Consider the following 15380-nt stretch of genomic DNA (forward strand, 5'->3'; position numbering starts at 1 on the left):
TCAGATACGATGATCTGTATATGAGCGGATCATATACGATGTATCGGATTCAAAAATAATCCAATACAATATGTAAGTAACTCAAAATGAATGGTTCATGACAATAAGTGAGGTAAGAGATTCATATTTTGTGTGTGTCATTGTGGGGTAATTTAAAGTTCGATGGTCCTTGAGTGTTTGCTAAAGTTTGTGAAACGTTGCTCCAATATCATTTTGTTCAGTATTATATCTTCCCATCTTCCTAACTTTGTTAAATTTCGTAAGCGCACATCCCAAAGTAGACATCAAGGGTTGAACAGTTTAGAGAAAAAGAAGACGGCAAAGGTTAGAGGGCAAACCTGGCAGCGTAATCAAAGACTTTGTTGTCAAATAAACATGAACAAAAATTTGATAAGCTGCTGGCTGTATAATGACACAGTGTGGCTGGTTTGCTGGCATGCCAAGTCAGTGTATGCACCATCAATATTATGGGTTAGTGCAGAACACATTGCGCTGTAGAAGGATGTCCCAAAGAATTACAGTCTCCATGTTCACGTCTGTGCATACATGTTTTAGTCCCACCCATCATAATATAACATGCATTTACATATGCAGAGAGAGAGGCTTTGAAAGAGGGAGTGTTTATAAAGTCACTTTTCTTTGCCATCCTGGACACTTACATGGCAGCACTTTGCCCGCAGAAGGTAGGTGTCACTTTTTTTTTATGATGAAGTTTTGAATGCAAGTAAAGCTGTAACTTTGCAGGGCGAAAAATATGGGAGCAGAACACTTCCTGGAAAATGCGCGCTTCGTGTTATTTTCTGAGAGTCATTGTTGCGTTGGGTGCTTTCCACAGTTCAGTGAAGAATTTCTTCATAATTTGGTTTATTTTTTAAATTAAATTGTTAGGAAAATATGATGGATGCAACAGCTGTTACTTTTACTGTTTACTGAAAAATTGTGGCGACAAATAGAAAGGAAAAATACAAATAAATACTTGGAAACTGTTGATGCTCAAATCCAAAAGAAAGGTAATGTCTATTCTATTCTATAAAATAGAATATTCTCGCTACAGAATAGAATCTAGTCGTTATGCAATTTTCAAAATATTGTGTTCTTTTCTATTTAATTAAGTTTCTATTATACTTTTTATTTGTATGGGCTTGATAACATTTTATCATTAAAAAAAACTATCCAACATAAAATAGATATGAGCAATAATTTAGATATTACGGCTTCTTTTCCTGTTATTCGACATTTAATTAATATTTTATTGACATGATAGTTGAACCTCCCTATTATTTTGGCTGGAAGCTAAAAAGTTGAGTCCTGAACACTAATTTCAAGTTCACTCCATAAGTTTATGAATAGAAATGTGTCCCCAAGTTTGGCTTTTTTAAGAAAAATTTCAATCTGTACGGGTAAAACAAGACAAACACACATTAAAATGCATATTTACTATGGATATTTATGCATATTATTCAAGATTAGATTTGTATGTCCCCATCTGCCAAAAATGTTATGTTAGGTCATTTAAAATCTTCTATCTGAACCTTAACTTAAACCTAACTAATTCACAGTTTAACCCTGAAACTAACAGGTAGTTAACAAGTAGTAAATGAATAATGGACTCCATCATCATATATAAACAAACAAAATCACAAGCTCTTCTTTCTTAACACAGTCCAACTTTTTATGGACTTAGCGATTCTAATTGCACCTAACTCTAAACATTTGGGTTTGCAGCAGTAGGAACAAGATTTGGTTTTACTACTAGTCTTCAAAAGTTGAGTGATTATTATAGAAAATGTCCAAAGTCGGTGTCGTAAATAAGTCCACACATGTACCACATTAGGGGCTTGCACTGACTTCTATTAAATTGTGTCCAACCTTGAACTTATTCCAGCTTTAAACTTTACCTAAAGCATCTAAACCAAACACATGGTAGCTCAAACAATAATGATCCACCACTTTAGGATGTCAAATAAAGCACAAGTCTCAAACTCCAGTCCTCTAAGGACAATGTCTCGCAACTTTTAGATGTGTCTCTACTTCAACACACCTGATTCATAAAATTAGATCCTTAGAAATTTGTTTCAGCTTTGTTAAACCAAAGAAACATCTAAAGGTTGTAGGATACTGTCGGCAATATGAACCCTATCGGTCTTTAGAGAGTAAGAGATTATGCAAAAGGTCCTCAATATGCAGCGTTGCCCGGTACACACCCCAGACTCCCGGCTGAGCAGCATCATCCCAGTTTAATCTTCTGAATCAACTGCTCTTTGAACAGCCGTGTTTTGGAAATAAATCTTTTTGTCGTTACAGAAAACTTCAGGTTTGATCTCAGATAAAATAGAAACTATGTAAACACAACAGAGATTCGATCCAACTGCAATGGAAAAAAGGCACAAACGAACAAAATGTGTTTAATTTTTTCATGTTATAAAATGTTTTTAATAGTTACTACCCAACTCTGCCCATCCCAGAGCAAACCTGAACAAGTCCAAGTCTTAAAACTTGATATCTCCAGTTACATTTACTTGAGTAACTTTTAGAAAAAAAAACAAAAAAACTTTTAGAAGTATTTTCACCACGCTGTTCTAGTTACTTTCACTTGAGTAATTTTATTATAATTATGTTTATTATCTCTACTTTAAGTTGTAGTAAAACTTCTGGATTTTCTACCCACTGGAAGAAAAACAAACATGTTTTAGCCAAAAATCCACCAGACACAGGCACACCGCTGCAGTTTTTAAGGTTTATTGGAAAAAAAACTAATTTTTTAACAGATTTGTGATTTTCGTTTTTGTTGTTAATATGAGTTATTGTCATTTTTGTCCTTAAAATACCAAAATTACCACTTAACTGCATATTTTGGTCCATCTGATTATGTAGTTTTTAAATATAAAATATTTGATAATTTGATCAGTTACTCAGTACTTTTTACCAAATACTTTTTTACTCTTACTTGTGTAATTTCTTGGATGGATATTTTTAAAATTAACTTAGATGTAGGCAAAAACTTTTTTTACTCAAGTAAGAGTAGCACTACTTCAGCATATTTTTACTCAAGAAAAAGTGAAAAAATATTTGGTAAAAAGTGTACTCATGTACTGAATAACTGATCAAATTATTAATCATTTAATATTTATAAATTACATAATCCGATGGAACACAAATTAAAAATTAAGTGGAAATATTGGTATTTTAAGGATGAAAATGACAACAATTTATATAAGTAACAAAAAATAACAAAATCAGGTAAAATAAAAATTTCCAAATTAGTTTCTTTCAATAAAAAATTCAGAAACTTTGACAAAAACTGCAGATGTGTGTCTGTGTCTGGTGAAGTTCTGGTTAAAACATGTTTATTTTTCATTCACTGGGTAGAAAATCCAGATATTTTACACAAGAAACAGTAGAAATACTTTATAATACAATTACTCAAAAGTACAGCGTAGTAAAAAGATTCCTAAAAGTACCTTATATCCAACAAGTTACTCAAGTAAATGTAATTGAGTAGATATAACTCTGGTTTACTTGAGTAAAAATATGATGAAGTAGTGCTATTCTTACTTGAATGTAAGTTTTGGGTTCTTTACCCACCTTTTGGGATTAGAGGTCAACCGCTACACTCTGGATAAACTCCCTCTCAAACTCTTGACTATATTCATATGTTCATTTTTTAAAATTATCTCTATTTTGCTCAATACTGTTTCTTTCAGCAGGAAGGAAGACAACCTCCAACGAAAATCCCAGTGAAAGACTGCCAGGTACACGGCACACACCAAACCACTCAAGACGTATTGACAGTGCAAACAAGTCGGTGGAAGGTGTCCAGGGTGATCCGTCGTTCGCGCCGCTGACAGAAACCAGCGACGAAGCAGACCCTGCAGCCAGTTTCCTCCTGAAACAGGATAGCCACCATGTTTACTTTAGACACAAAGCGTCACCTTCCCAATTCCTCTTGATCCATGTCCAGTTTGTCGGAGAAGACTGACCTAACTTGGTGTTGTACCTGTTGCCGCTGTGGGGGAAAACAACACCCATTATATCTTGTGTGTTTGGGTCTTGCAGTAAAGCATGAAGGTGATTTTTATCTGATCCTGTGGTCTCTGAAGTCTTCCAGTGATCCAGGTCGCGGTAATCCGACGTGCTTGAAAAGAAGTCAACTGAACCACGGCAGAAAGTTTAGTTGCCCTCTATCAAGCATATTGGCATTGCAATAGTATTTATGCCCCATTGAGTGTTTCCATTGTTTTATCACAAACTTGGTTGTATTTGGTTGGGATTTTGTATAATAGACCCAGACATGGTGGCCCATGAGGCTTTTTATCACGACTTCTGACCTGTCTCCACATCTCTGTTAAAGAAAAGCATCCTCGCAGCATTATGCTGCCATTCCCATGCTTCATTCTTCATTCACTTAACTTAATTAACAAACCACAAATGCCTTCCCAGAGTAGCTTTACTTAAAAAATCTGAAGTCAATCTCATAATTCCAACTTTTTTCTAAGAATTCAGATGGTTTTTTTCCCCCCCAGTGATTCTAATCCTCTTCGGTTTCAATTTCACTGTTTAGAGAACAACTGAAGACACTTGAACTGTAATTTGAATTACGTGTTTCAGAGTAAAGAAGGCTGCACAAAAATGTACGGCACACTGCAAAAACACAAAATCTTTCCAAGTAGTGTTGATCTAGTTTCAATCCAAATATCATAGTACACTTGAAATAAAACAAAGTTAACTTATAAGTAACTTTACAGCAAGATATATGAGCTTGTTTTCACTCAATAATTGCTAAATACTGATGGAAAAAGTGCTATAGGTAAAATAATGAATTACTTTTTTTTTATTAAGGAATTATTTACTTATAACAAGCTAATATATCTTGCTGAAACATTAATTGTAAATTAATTTAGCCTTATTTCAAGTATACTAAGATATTTGTACTAAAACTAGACCAAAAGTTCAGTAATTTAAATGTTACTGATGCTTCTCCTGTCATCCAACCGCCCAAAATTAGGTAATAAAACTTAAAACAACAACAAAAAATACAGGAAAAAGAATCAGCTGAGTAATTACAGAAGAACTACCTTCATGTTTTAACTGTATGAAGAAAAATCAGAGTTAGTTTTCCAATAATTCTCTTGTTTTAACCAGAGTTTACTACAAAATCAGGCTAAAAGGAAGCAGCTCTTTCTGGTTGCACTCTCTACTTATTACAAACAAGCCACTGTCTTGTTTGTCATTTATCTGGCCCACGGACCACGAACATGAAGTGGTCACAGAAACCTCAGCTGCAAACCACATGCTCAGGCTGTGCTTGTAGGCGGCGCAGCTCCAGCTCATCCACAATTTAACCAGCTCTTCATTTAACCAGCAGCTCCATCATGTCCTCACCTCTGCGTGCCTCTGTCCGCTCACAGGTGTGTGAAGCAGAAGGCGGAGATGAAGGAGCAGGAGCAGCAGGGCTACTGGCAGGAGACGGGCCGATGGGCGGGCTACGAGGAGAGCTTGGACCCGCACGCTGGGGTGTGGGCATCCACCCAAATCTCCTACCTCACCTTCAAGAGCCTCATCCAGCTGCGGCGCACGATGAACACCGGTCAGTGGCAAACATTTCTAAAAACATGTCTCTTTGGGAATATTTAATGTGTTTGTGTGTCCCACTGAAGCTTAGAGGTTTAAATATTGATTCATAACCCACTGCAAAAACACAGAATCTCACCAAGTATTTTTGGTCTGGTTTCTAGTGAAAATATCTTAATATGTTTGAAATAAGACAAAACTTACATGTCACTTCTCAGCAAGAAATAAGAGCTCGTTTTATGTCGATAATCTTTAACATTGATGAAAAAATATTAGCTCCACTGGCAGATTATTTTAGCAACAAGGCATTTCAAAGTGCTTTACATAATAAAAACACAAAAATACAAAGTCAGAACACACAGTCAACACTGAAACATTACATTTTGCCATTATTACATATCAGATTTTTAATTAATGTTTTACTGATTATGTTTCAAAAGTAACTCCAAACAGCTGGGTTTTTACTTGGGTTTAGACATTAAGGAACTCAGCGTTTCAGCTGTTTTGCAGTTTTCTGAAAGTTTATTCCAGATTTGTGGAAAATATCTTGTAAGTGAATTTTGTTTTCTTATTTCTTACTTTGCACTAAAAATTAGACCAAAATATTTGCTATTTTTGCAGTGTACATCAAATTCAGAAGCTTAGCAACACTGCACACATTTTTTTCTCAAAAGTACAGTAAATATAATAGAAATTTGAATGCTGCTTTTGCAAAATGGTGCGAAAACAGATTATTTTCCTCGTGTTATTAAAATATCCACTAATATTTCTCCTCTCAAGTTGTGACAATCTTCGACTGCGAGGAGAAAACTTTGGCTGCCATCGCTGAGAAGATGGTTGGCGAGATGGTTAGCAAGAAAGAGATTAGATCTGGAGACCGCGAAGGTGTGCTGAACTCTCTGCTTCAAAATCGCAGGTACCCTTTGAGACGCCACCCAGCAGTGACTCAAACATGGTGACCTACATGTAGGCTTTCAGCTGAGGCAATTAACTAAAGCTCCACTCAGGAGGTTTGGGTTTAACTGCTTTAGTTAGAGAAAGTTGCTGCTGTAATGCCCAAACCTGTGATTAAGGGAACATCAATGACCACCAAACAATCTGCTTGCAAGGCAACCAATCCGGACAATAGTTACCTTACATGTTAAAAGCAGAATTAAGAAAAAAAACAAAACATTATTATTATTATTATTATTATTTCTTTCTTTTTTTAAAATTTACAATATATTGCAAAAGATTTGGTCTCTTATTTGCCCTTCCTTTGGAGTTGTGACAGCTGCAACCATGATGTTTCAGAGTGTGCTTTATGAAATCTTTGAATGTTGTTCCTGAAGAGCATTTGTGAGGTCAGACACTGATGTTGGACGAGAAGGCATGTTATCATGTTAGGTATTACTCCAATTTGAAGCAAAAGCATAAAACCATTTTCAAAATATGATTTTATTTATTTTTAAATCAATATGTTATTTTGGGGCGTAGTTTTGTGACAGAACCGTCATGAAAACATAAAAATGATCAGAGCGTTAAAGACAAGACAAGAGAATTTGTTTCATCAGAAAGATAACATTTAAGATTTCTAAGCAGTGATAGCTTTCAAAATAAAACTTTTAATTTAGTAAATATTTATATTTATTATTTGGGGCCTTTGGATACAATTTATTTCATAGCTATTTGTATTTAAAAGATTGTTGGCCTGTTGTTGAACCAATAACTAGAATGGATTTAATTATTTATTTATTAAACAATTGTTTGGGTTTTTTCTGCATTTGCTGATTAGACAAAATATCTGTAAGTCTCTGATACATCAAGGTACTCAGATTTTTTATTATTATTATTTAAATGAGAAGATTTAATTGACTAACTTTTGTGCATTATATATGTGAAGATAAAGCTTTAAGCTTGTGACGTTTCTGCCTGCAGTGAATCCGCCGACCCAGAGGGCCAAAAGCTGACTGACGGGACGGACCTGCACAGGTTTTCTGTCAGGGAAAGAGTAAGTTCCCCACTGGAACCAAACTTTCCTTCTGATAAAACAATGAGGCTGCCTTTGATATTATTTCTTTCAATTTTTCAAAGAGGAAAGCATTTTGCATGAGATGACTTTGGTTTTACTGCTGCAGAGCATACAGCAGCGATTCTCAATTCCGTTCCTCACGCCCCCCATGTCCTACATGTTTTAGGTGTTTCCCTTCTGCCACACACCTGGATTGAATATTTTGGTTGATTAACAGGTTTCTGCAGCACTTGATGGTCATGCAATCATTTGAATCAGCTGTTCTGGAATAGAGGTACATCCAAAACATGCAGAGCAGGGGGGCTTGAAGACGGGAATTGAGAAGCGCTGGCATACAGCAACATGTACGCAGAGTTGGGTTGTAACTAATTACATTTACTCAATTACATTTTATTATGTAATGTGTTTTACTTTTACTACGCTGTACTTCTTACTTTTACTTGAGTAGTTTTATTATGAAGTATTTCTACTCTTACTTGAGTAAAATTTCTGAATTTTCAGACATGTTTCAACCAAAAATTCACCAAACCCAGAAAACTGATTTGGAAAATTTTCTTTTTTCTGATTAAATTTTTTCTTACTAATATTAATGATCATCATTTTAGTCCTTAAAATACCTAAATTTCCACTTAACTTTATGTTTCGGTCAGTCTGACATAACATTTAAAAAAAAAAAACTTTTTCCAAATCAGTTTCTTTCTACATGAAACTTTAACAAAAACAGCAGATCTTTTACCAAAGACTTTCTTACTCTTACTTGAGTAATTTCTTGAACGGCTACTTTTTACGTCTCAGAGACAGTTTTTACCCGATAGCAATAACAAAACTAAATGCAATTGAAACAACCATTAATCATCATAAATGATGTATGTGAGAATGTGGCTGTTCTTATTTATTAGTTTTTTTGTTTGTTTGTTGTTGTTTTTTACCAGTTATTTGTTCATTCTTACATTGTGTGTGAATTGTGAGACAGTTATTTTTTGTTTTTAAGCATATGCACTGACTGGTGACGCCTTTTGAATTTCGTTGTGCTTGTGACAATGACAATAAAGATTGATCTTATCTTATCTTACTTGATTAAAAATATGTTAAAGTAGTGCTACTCTTACTCGAGTACAATTTTTGGGTACTTTACTTACCTCTGCATATGAGAACCTTCTTAAAGATAAAGTATACATTTTTAACTCATGTTTTTTTTCTGTCTTGGTTAGAAAGATGAATGCGATCATGTTGAGGCCTCCATGGTGCTAGTAGGTGAGCTCCAGGTTTTATTCTTATTTTACCTTCTTCCAGTGATGGAACTGGTTTCTTACGGCCATCATTTTTATTTTATCTAAGTTCAAATACAACATTTACTGTGTCTCTTTCTGACCAGGAGCCTTGGACTTTCTCGAGAAAGCCACGATTGTTTTTGTGCGGCTGAAGGAAGCGGTTTCCCTCGACTCAGCTCTGGAGGCCCCGGTTCCCGTTCGCTTCGTCTTTGTTCTGATTGGCCCAAGCAAGTTTGACCTGGACTACCATGAGACTGGCCGAGCTATGGCCGCTCTGATGGCTGATAAAGTGAGACATTTGTCAAACATACCAAATTTTATATCAAAGTATTTGTGGGAGAAATTAAAAGTTTTTCCCACTTTCTCCATCCAAGGTTTTTAACCAGGAGGCCTTTCAAGCAAAGACGGCCAGGGAGCTAACGGATGCCTTGGTGGATTTTATCGACTGCAGCATTGTCATCCCACCCACTGAAATCAAGAATGAAGGGATGCTCAGCTCCATCATCAGCTTTCAGAAGAAACTCCTGAAGGACAGACCGCTGTCTCAAGACCTGACGCTCCGGAGGGATTCCAAAACTCGCAGAGGTGAGAGTTACTTTTAAAACCACCTCTATTAAAGATGTGCAAAAAAAAACAGATTTTTCTTTTGCAGGAGCATGATCTCACACTCACATTTAAAAATGAACCTGAATCCTATTTTAACATACACTTAGATGTCCATAAATCTACAAGATTTATGGAGATTTTTTTGTCAAGAAAATAGCTCAAACATAAGTTGCCCATATAAACAGTTATGGCCATGACTTAGCAGTTTCAAACAAGTGAAACTGGAACAAAGATGGAGAATCCCTGTTTACCATGACACCAAACTCAGTGGGTATGCTGGTAAGGGATGTGAAAAATATTCAATGTTTAGAGAACAGCCACAAAGAGTGCGATCTTGACTTACTTACAGCAGCTATTTGTTTTAAGTATTTTTATTTTATTTTATTTTTTTACTTTTTCCAACCAGTGGAGCTAATAAATGTTGTACCAAACCACACACAAAACCACTGATCATTAACACCAGTTAAGCTAAATACAAGCTGCTAAATAATGATTGGTGAATACTCTCATCACATCTAAGGGGAAATATCACTGTGGGATTGAATTACTACATATTTAACACTGTAGCATACACAAGATAACCAGATAAACCAGGATGGTAAAGATGGTAAATTTTGCTTTTAATTATATGAACAGGTGGGAGCATTTAGGAAGCATTAAATCAATAAATAGTTCATAAAAAATTATTTCCATACGTTCAGTTGGTCCTTAACTATTAATAAATAAACTAAAATACACTGAATTTCTCACTCTTGATCCCAGTATACGCTCACTATTCAGATTAAATGTGCAGAGTTGGGTAGTAACTAGATCCATTTACTCAATTACATCTACTTGAGTAACTTTTTTTAAAATGTGGTTTTTACTTTTACTTGAGTAATTTTATCATGAAATAATGCTACTCTTACTTTACTGAAAAACAAATGTATTTTAACCAAAAATTCAGTTTTATATTGAAAGAAACTGATTTGGAAACTTTTTTTTGCCCAACTTTGTTATTTTTTATTACTTATATGAATTACTGTCATCTTGTTTCTTAAAACACCAAAATTTCCACTTCACTTTATGTTTTGGTACGTCTGGTTATGTAATTTTAAAATATAAAATAATTGATCATTTGATCAGTTACTCAGTACTTGATCAGACTTTTTGCCAAATGCTTTTTTACTCTGACTTGAGTAATTTCTTGGACAGCTACATTTTAACTTTACTTGAGTAAAAATATGTGAAATTATTGCCTCTTTTACTTGAGTACAATTTTTGGGTACTCTGTGCATCTGTGGGTAAAAAGCAGCACATGAAGTTAAAAAAACAAGGCAGAACTTGTTCAAATTTACTTAATTTCCTCAAGTTAAGACCAATACGTTCACCAACATACAAATTTGGGAGCAGTTTTAACTTGGGAGCATTTCTCTGCAGTTTCTATAGCGAGTGGGGCTTCTGTTGAAGATCCCCTTTCGCGCACCGGTCGGCCTTTCGGCGGGATGATTCGAGACATAAAGAGACGCTACCAATACTACAAGAGTGACCTCACAGATGCCCTAAACGCCCAGGCTCTGGCCGCCATTATTTTCATCTACTTTGCTGCTTTGTCTCCTGCCATCACCTTTGGAGGCCTGCTGGGTGTGTAACCAAATCGAAATCTGCTTTTATTTTCCAGATAGAATCCCTGAATAACTTTTAAACATTTCTCTCTTTAGCTGATAAGGTAGACAACATGATGGGTGTGCCGGAGCTCCTCATCTCCACCAGCATCCAGGGTATCATCTTCTGCTTCGTTGCGGCTCAGCCCATCCTGGTTATCGGTTTTTCCGGCCCTCTTTTGGTGTTTGAAGAGGCCTTCTTTGCTGTGAGTTTTAACTGTGGGGTTTTAAAAAACATTTGATCATGGTCACGGCTCACTTCATCCCTAGTTTTCTTTGTTCAGTTCTGTAAGTCCCAGGACATCGAGTACATCGTTGGGAGGGTGTGGGTCGGGGTGTGGCTCGTCATCATCGTGGTGATCATTGTCGCCTTTGAGGGCAGCTTTCTAGTGCGCTACATCTCACGCTTCACCCAGGAAATCTTCTCCATTCTCATCTCCATCATCTTCATTTATGAAACCTTTTCCAAGCTAGGAAGGGTAAACAAAACCTTAAAGATATATTCTCTCTCCTCAAATAAATCATCTCACATCTCTTTGTTAACTCTCTGTCAACTTCTTCTCAGACCTTCAAGGCACATCCACTGATTATGAATTATGATCATGTGAATGCAACATTGGAAAATCCCTGGCACCCAAGGGTGGAGTGGATCACTACATATGACAACAGAACTGGAAACACGACGGTGATTGAGAACACTGTGAAGCCTCCGTACCCGAACACGGCCCTGCTCTCCATGTGCCTCATGTTTGGCTGCTTCTTCATCGCTTTTTTCCTGCGGCAGTTCAAGAACGGGACTTTCCTTCCTGGAAAAGTATAACATGACAAGATGCTAAAAGTTCCTCATTTGAATTTTTTATTTTTTTGTCTTAGAGTTTTCATAAAATTACTACTTCATTCTTCAAACATTATGACTTTAATCTGCTAATACTGACATTATTCCCACATTATTTTGACTTTATTCTCATATTACTGCAAATTTCTTTTTGTAACATTATGACTGTATTTTAGAGTTAGTGATAAATTAATAAAATTGATTAATTGCAGTATGGAAGTGGATTTAATAATCAACTATTTTGGATTTTGCCTCTCTTCTTCAGGTCAGGCGCTTGCTTGGCGACTTTGGAGTTCCCATTGCAATTTTCCTCATGGTTGTTGTGGACTATAACATCGAAGATACCTACACTCAGGTGGGCCTTTTCTTTCAAAGCTTGCATATTGTTTAAAAGACAGACTTGGACAGACAGTAAACCTCTAATGTCCTGAACTGACAACATTTTACTTCTTATGTGCAGAAACTGGTTGTTCCTAAAGGCCTGACGGTGTCTAATCCGGCCAAAAGAGGCTGGCTTATCAATCCCTTTGGGGAGCACAAATCTTTTCCCGTATGGCTGATGTTTGCATCCTGTGTTCCTGCTCTTCTTGTCTTCATTCTCATCTTTTTGGAGTCTCAGATCACTACGTGAGTTACAGTGTCCTGCAAAAACAGATACATCTATTGACTTTTCCCACATTTTACTACAGCCACAAACTTTAAGGTAATTTACTCAGATTTTATGTGCTAGACCAACTCAAAGAAGTTAGAAGTTAGATGTTTTCTTTTTTACATATTTATTATTGCAAATAAAAAAGTATTTTCAGCCCCTTTTTCTCTAAACCACCAGATAACTTTGAAGGAGCTCAGGGAGAATCTGTCAACATGATAACTGTTAAACAAGCAATCCACAAATTTGGTGAAAAGAAATCCACTGCTGAAGAAAATCCAATAGTACTCCTATTTACATTTGCCACAAGTCACAATGAAGAGGGTAAAGAAAACATCTAGAAAATGATGTTATCATAGATTCAGATCAAACAGATGTTTCTGGCCTACTTGCCAGAGCGCTGTGTTTTGAAAAACTAACACTGACCATTACGCTGAACATTTTCACTGCAGAAGAACATGGAGGCATTAGCATCATGCTATGAGGAATACTTTTAGCTTCTCAGAGTCCATCCCACAATGGATGGCTGGAGGCTGGAGGAAAACCTGTGAAAAGCTGAATAAACCCCAACCTATTTTGTGTTGTTCTGCCACTTATAATCCAAACAAAATATCGACACTTGTGGTTATAAAGTGTCAAATTGTGGAAACGTTTTGTAATTTCTCTCTAGATCTTTAGCACCAGAGAGTGTGGCCTTTCTTTACCTTGATTTATCCCTCCTGTCTTTGAGCAGTCTGATCATCAGTAAACCGGAGCGGAAGATGGCCAAAGGCTCCGGGTTCCACTTTGACCTGCTGGTTTTGGTCGGCATGGGAGGACTCAGCGCCATATTTGGTGTGCCTTGGCTGAGCGCTGCCACGGTCAGATCTGTAACCCACGCCAACGCTCTCACAGTCATGAGCAAAGGAACAAAACCCAAGATAGAGAGAGTAGTGGAGCAGCGAATCAGCGGCATTGTGGTAGCTCTGCTTGTTGGTAGGTCCTGCTTATTGTCTTCTTCTCATGTATTGATTTATGGAAACGGAGATACCTTTATAAAAAAAATATCCTCTTATATCCAGGTTTATCAATTCTTATGGAGCCAATCCTAAAGTTGATTCCCATGTCAGCTTTGTTTGGGATCTTCCTCTACATGGGAGTGACGTCACTGAATGGTATCCAGATGTGGGATCGCATACTACTTCTCCTCATTCCAAAGAAATACCATCCAGATGAACCTTACGCCACCAGAGTAAGAGTCCCCTCATTTTCACCGGAGCTGAAGAGCATAATGCAGGAAAGAAGCGTATCCAAAAACATGTAGATACCTAAGATACAATATGTAGGTAAATATACACCGATTGTATCAATAGTTTTCTTTTCATACATAGTCAACCTTCTATCACCGGAAGAACATTTCCAGGAATAGAGGACTAATGTCTAAGCAAGATCTAGAGAAACTCATCCGTGTGTTTATCTTTAGTCGCATTGGTCACTGCAACGGTGTCTTCACAGGTCTGCCTAAAAAATCAGACAACTGCATCTGATCCAGAACGCAGCTGCTCAAGTTCTGACTAAAACAAGGAAGATAGAACACATCACCCCAGCTTTAATGTCCTTACACTGAGAGAATAAACTTTAATATACTGTTGTTAGTTTATAAATCACTAATGGCTTAGCACCCATTAGAGATCTGCTTGTGTTGTATCAACCTTCCTGACCTCTTAGGTCTTCTCGGTCTGGTCTGCTCTGCATCCCCAGGACCAGAGCCAAACATGGAGAAGCAGCATTCAGCTTCTATGCACCACAAATCTGGAACAATCTTTCTGACAATTGTAAAACAGCCGAAATACTGAGTTCCTTTAAATCTAGACTAAAAACTCACCTGGTTAGAGTTGCTTTTGAACCATAAATGAAACATTACTCAAAATACTGATGTGAAATGATGGCACTTAGAAAACTTAATGTTTCAATTGTTGATGGCTTTGTATTTTTGTGTTTTTATGATGTGAAGCACTTTGAACCGCCTAGTTGTTGAGATATTCTATACAGATAGGCTTGATTGATTGATTGATCATATTTAGGACCCGATTTGCTTGACTGATATCTGTGTATGTTTGACACAGGTAAGCACAGGACGAATGCACCTGTATACGGCCATCCAGGTAGTTTGCCTCGGCATCCTGTGGCTCGTAAAGTCCAGCCCGATATCCCTTGCTCTTCCCTTCGTTCTCATCCTCACCATCCCTCTGAGAATGGTCATGACTGGACATCTCTTCACCGAACTGGAAATGAAATGTGTAAGAGTCTTCTCATTAATTAATGGTGAAAATTTGCTCTGTTGCATGCATAAATCCCATATTTTTTGTTTATTTTAGCTGGATGCTGATGATGCCAAGGTGATGTTTGAGGAGGAGCCTGGACAGGATGTGTACTGTGAAACTCAGATGCCTTTGTAGACATCTGAAATAATGGCTGCTGACACTTTTTTTATCCTAAAGGAACTGTATAGTTATTTTATTTTAGGCTCAAGTGAGTTTTCAATTCCCTGATGAGCAAGATATTTAATATTTATTTACTGTATCATGATAAATGAAGATGCAGATTATATTTATTGAGGGTGATTACTGATAGCTTTAGCGTTTTCTGGAAAGCCCCTTAGTTTAAATATTCTTAGAAAACCTTTTGCTTATGCATTTCTAAAGCTAAACATTTGATGATTTCTGTATTTTTGCTAAAAAAAAAAAAAAAAAAAAAAAAGCTTGGAAAAAAAAGGCTAAAATGTTTTTTCATGGTTGACTGTCACAAAAAAATC

General features: G+C 36.5%; 1 protein-coding gene across 1 annotated transcript; it reads left to right on the forward strand.

Annotated features, from left to right (window-relative positions):
• Nucleotides 1–630: 630 nt before the first annotated feature.
• On the forward strand, nucleotides 631–15324 carry LOC102223244 (band 3 anion exchange protein-like). The gene is made up of 18 exons (XM_005812731.2): nucleotides 631–683; nucleotides 3708–3752; nucleotides 5409–5587; nucleotides 6352–6487; nucleotides 7489–7561; nucleotides 8794–8836; nucleotides 8958–9142; nucleotides 9228–9438; nucleotides 10879–11082; nucleotides 11160–11308; nucleotides 11387–11581; nucleotides 11668–11916; nucleotides 12203–12292; nucleotides 12398–12564; nucleotides 13320–13561; nucleotides 13648–13817; nucleotides 14692–14865; nucleotides 14944–15324. Exons 3-18 carry the CDS (start codon nucleotides 5431–5433, stop codon nucleotides 15022–15024), a joined length of 2526 nt encoding a protein of 841 aa, XP_005812788.1. The 5' UTR covers nucleotides 631–683; nucleotides 3708–3752; nucleotides 5409–5430; the 3' UTR covers nucleotides 15025–15324.
• Nucleotides 15325–15380: the final 56 nt, after the last annotated feature.

The sequence above is a fragment of the Xiphophorus maculatus genome, chromosome 10 (genome assembly GCF_002775205.1).
Source record: "Xiphophorus maculatus strain JP 163 A chromosome 10, X_maculatus-5.0-male, whole genome shotgun sequence".
NCBI lineage: Eukaryota > Metazoa > Chordata > Actinopteri > Cyprinodontiformes > Poeciliidae > Xiphophorus > Xiphophorus maculatus.